Below are 4,412 nucleotides of genomic sequence, written 5' to 3' on the forward strand. Positions count from 1 at the left end.
TATAAATACCCCAACCACCTCATTCATAACCATCCAAGCATTCCAAACATCTTATTCAATACAAGAGCAAAAGACTCCACTCCAAGACACATCAAATAGATTGAATCGTCTCTAAGCCTCCAAAATCAACTCAATTCCATTAGGGACTTGAGAGAGGGTGTTTTGTGCTCTTTTGTTGCTCTTGTCGCTTGGATTGGCCTTTTTATTTTCCCATTCTTATTCTCAAATGCTTTGTAAGCGAAGCAAGAGACACCAAGTGTGTAGTGGTCCTTGCGGGGTCTTAGTGACTCGTAAGATTAAGGAAGAAGGCTCACTTGGTCTAAGTGATCGTTTGAGAGAGGGGACGGGTTGAAATAGACCCGGTCTTTGTGACCTCCTCCTTGGGGACTAGGTTCTTTGGAACCGAACCTCGGTAAAACAAATCACCATGTTCATTCACCTTGATTCTTATTTGATTTGTTTTTCCCCTCTCTTTGGACTTGAATTTAATTCTAACGCTAACTCCGGCTTGTAGTATGTGTTTAAAGTTATAAATTTTAGGTTTCACCTATTCACCCCCCTCTAGGTGACTTTCACTAATCTCATGAGGGACTAATATTAGGGGGCGAGTCTTGGCCGAAGGTCCTCAAGTTGACGTTTTTGAGTGTTTTAAGTCTATTTCATGGGTCGAAGGATATGTGCTTCGGTAGCTTGCTTTGGCAAACTGGATGAGGATAAGAGGATTTGACAATATAAGTGACAAGGAGCTTCATCGTATTATTTGATTTGGCACGACAAAGCATCAGCCAGTCAAGCGCCAACTACATAAATGAAGGAGTCTAGAAGAGATGTATACGACACAACTACAAAGGAAAAGATGAAGATACCCCTTGTGGACCACTGTATATATACTCTATACACAGTGATCAGGCTATAAATGTAATTTCATATGAAGATGTACATGAACAGATCCCTATAAATAGGTCTATAGTGCCCACATTAAAGATGGGACCCTCGTCTCGGCCTTAGAACTCTGATTCTGAAGTTGCTATCTTGTAACATCCTTCGTGTGATCGAGCAATGACATGAAGGTAACCCATTAAAAGACAATGCAAAATAATAAAAAAGTAACATTCTTTCATTGTTCGTTCTATTCATTTCCCTTAATAACCTTCTCCCCATGCCCTTCCACGTTTAATATGGCAAAGGGGGAAGGTATACAATCTGATTGTGTCACCTTGTTATGTACCCGAACAGATATTTTATCAAGTGACCAACACCTTCCTCATCATCGGATACCCAATGATCAATTTGCCGAGCAGTTAGGGATGACAATGGTAAGATGGGTACATGAGGCATATCCATATCCAATAGAGAAAAAAATACAACATTACCCATACCCACTACTCATCATGAGTACAAAATTACCACATATCCATACCTACCACGGGTAGAAGGTACCCATTGGGTACCCATACCGACCAAAAATCCAATTGACGTGATTATTTTAATCTCAAAAGTAAGTACCAAATATAAAATATTGGAGCCTTATGTCTCATCAATAATGAAAGATATTAAAGTAGCATGTTATCTTTGTGACCAGCATGAAAAATTCATCAAATCCAACAAAATTTTATCACAAGTTCAACATTTAATTTTACTTTAAATTTTATAAAGAACACTTGTAATAATTCGAACACACTTGTCATAGGTTAGTGGGTTTCCCGTCGGGTTGCAGGTTTAGGCAATAGAGAATATACTCATACCCACCACACCCGTTGAGTATAATAAATGGTCCAATAAAATACTCGTGGACATAAAAATTTACCATACCCATGTTCTAATAATAGTTTTTATCCATCACATATCAGGTTTCTGCTACCATTGCCATCTCTACAAGCAGTCAAGCGATTCCACTTCATACTAGTACATTGTTCACGTGTCACAGCACCTCATCATTAGGCTTCGATCATCATAAGATGATCCACTGCTTATCAATCTATCATCGAACCTATTTGAGTCAACTTTTTTTAAAATATTTTCTAAGAATCTGGATTCCTGGATAATATAATTGTCATCAGAATCTGGATATCATGGGACTTACGTGTGGAACAAAATCAAGGAGAAGTCTACACAATTTAGGGTTTAGGAAGCGGCGAATTCCTCCCGACTCTGCGATTAGACAAATTCTACGTTCACGTTGGTTTGGACGAGTTTTATAGAAGTAATTTTCACATAAGTGGGCCAAAATAAAGAGGCTATTGTATCGAATACTCTCTATCGTAGAGAATTTTAAGTGTGAACAAGTACATTATTCGTATTATGCCACGATCATTGGAAAGAAATCTCAATGTACAAGTATATTACATTGTTTACAACATTTACCCTATACATATTTACATCCACATAGTGTGTGAGACAATGTGAGCCACGTACTGTATCTGTACATGCGTGCCCAAGACGTAGAAAAAAGAAGAAAAAAATAATCAAGGTATGCAAGAAAGAACCAGGTGTCCTGCACTCCTACTACCCTACAATACTCTGCTCCTGGTCTGGGACACGTGTGCACGCGCATCGGCTCACGGTTGCCCAAAGACATCCTAACGAAAAGTGTGCGCACCGGCTTAGACCGCGCGACGACACAGTGGGCACGAGGCGTGCCGGAGCAGCCAGACGTCGATGCACGGCAGGTGGAACGTGTGCCCGCACTCCGGCAAGCTCCGCGCCGTCTCGCCTGCCTCGAAGTCCTGCAAAATCAAACCACCGACCGGGTCGATGTCGACCATCAAAAACTGTTGAGAAACGACACGAAACTCGGCCATGCACAGCCTGCACTCCCTGCAAGCATGCGCGGCGGCGGGGATCTGTAGGTAGCTGACCTGAAGGCAGACGGAGCAGCCGATGGGCTCCCCGGAGGCGTCGGCGACGGTGTGCTCGGTGAAGGCCATGATGGGGAGCGCCGCGACGGCGGCGGCCGGCATGCCCTTGGCGTCGGCGGCGCCCGTCTCGAACATGTCCGCCAGTGTCGGCGCCATGTCCTGCGAGTCCGCGGTGTTCATCTGCGCGGCCGATCGAGAGCACGTTAGCTTGGCTGGAGACTTGAGGTTCGTCTGTTGAGATGATCCTGGCTGGACTGTGAGCGGCTGATTTGGGGCTTTGTGCTTACCTGACTGTCGACGGCGCTTTGCACGGCCGGGTCCACCTTCTCTCGCACCAGGCGGCCGGTCAGCAGGCTCCAGAGGACATCGAGCTGAAACGTTTTAGCAGAAAATTGATCTTTTGTTACTAGGTTGGTGAACGAAGAGATTGGATTGGGTATGAAACGGCGAAACTGATTGTTACGTACCACGTATAGGACGCTCCAGATCCCGGACTCGTCGGAGCGCCAGATGGCGACGGAGGAATCGACAACTTCCATGGACACGACGGCGCCGGAGATGGACCCGATGCCGGCGCCGCGCACCAGGCCGCTCTCCGTGGCGAGCCCGATCAGCGCGCCCGTGACGGCCCCGAGGACCATGCCCACTGCATGAAACCAAGAATCAGTGAGCCTCGGTTGGTCCGTTGAACGCGCCAGAACCACTTGTGTAGCAGTAGCACGCAACGGCGGAGGAAGAGGGCACGGTGAACACATGAATCGAATCGATCGATCAAACTGATGGCAAGTCAAAATCTATCCACCGACCTGCCGCGAAGACGAAGGTGACCAGGCCGCGGATCACCGCGCCGGCGACGCGCGCTGGCAGGCGGGAGATGCTCCTGCCGCGCCGCGACGTGGACGACGACGCGCTGGCGGTCCCGGAGATCGCGGCCGCCTCCATGTCCATGATGCTCGCTCGCTCGCTCGTTCACTTGTCGGTGCGCGCGCAGGAGAGGACACGAAAGGGGAAGAAGACCTGACGGTGGAGCTGTGGTTTAGTCGTGGTACAACAGATGGCACAGCAGACTAGACGAGGGATTTGCGGACGGGCGGACTTTGTGGCGTGCCGCGTTTGGAAATTTATAGGTTGTTCTGGCTGGTGGACGTACGCGTTGTTCTTGTTCTGCCGCCCGCGCCCACGCCTGCGCTTGGCTCGGCAGGTCAGTCGTGCGCCCGCATCTGCTCTCGACGGCGACTCTGACGTGGAGAGCCTGGCTGGCGGTGGAACGCGCCCACGCACGCACGCAAAGCGTCCGGGAGGCAGCAACCAGGCAACAGCACGCACGGACCGCGCTGTGCCGGGCGCATAAATGCTAACCATCCGTCCGGCGCGCGTCTGACGGCGACGGCGACGGCGGCCCCAGCCCGAAAGGGTGGTTGGCGAAGGATCGCCGCGCCGTGCGTGCCCGCCTTGGTTTCCTTGTTCCGCTCGCTCTCTTAACGGCTAAGCTTCCCTCTTCCCGCACACCACCACCAACCACGACGCCGTCCCGCTGCCCTGCCTGCTCTTGCG

General features: G+C 49.1%; 1 protein-coding gene across 2 annotated transcripts; it reads right to left on the reverse strand.

Moving 5' to 3' along the window:
• Window positions 1-2,240: 2,240 nt before the first annotated feature.
• Window positions 2,241-4,033, reverse strand: LOC103653528 (NEP1-interacting protein-like 1). Of its 2 annotated transcripts, XM_008680412.4 has the most exons (5): window positions 3,665-4,033; window positions 3,326-3,504; window positions 3,146-3,229; window positions 2,859-3,038; window positions 2,241-2,726 (listed from the first exon to the last, which is right to left on the reverse strand). In XM_008680412.4, the coding sequence occupies exons 1-5, from the start codon at window positions 3,804-3,806 to the stop codon at window positions 2,604-2,606; spliced, it is 708 nt and encodes a 235-aa protein (XP_008678634.1). In that variant the 5' UTR covers window positions 3,807-4,033; the 3' UTR covers window positions 2,241-2,603. The 2 variants fall into 2 exon arrangements, with proteins under 2 accessions (XP_008678634.1, XP_020407449.1); XM_020551860.3 differs by having other exon boundaries at window positions 2,291-2,726; window positions 3,146-3,504; window positions 3,665-3,984.
• Between the last annotated feature and the right edge of the window lie 379 nt (window positions 4,034-4,412).

This window comes from Zea mays, chromosome 4, assembly GCF_902167145.1.
Source record: "Zea mays cultivar B73 chromosome 4, Zm-B73-REFERENCE-NAM-5.0, whole genome shotgun sequence".
In the NCBI taxonomy this organism is placed as follows: domain Eukaryota; kingdom Viridiplantae; phylum Streptophyta; class Magnoliopsida; order Poales; family Poaceae; genus Zea; species Zea mays.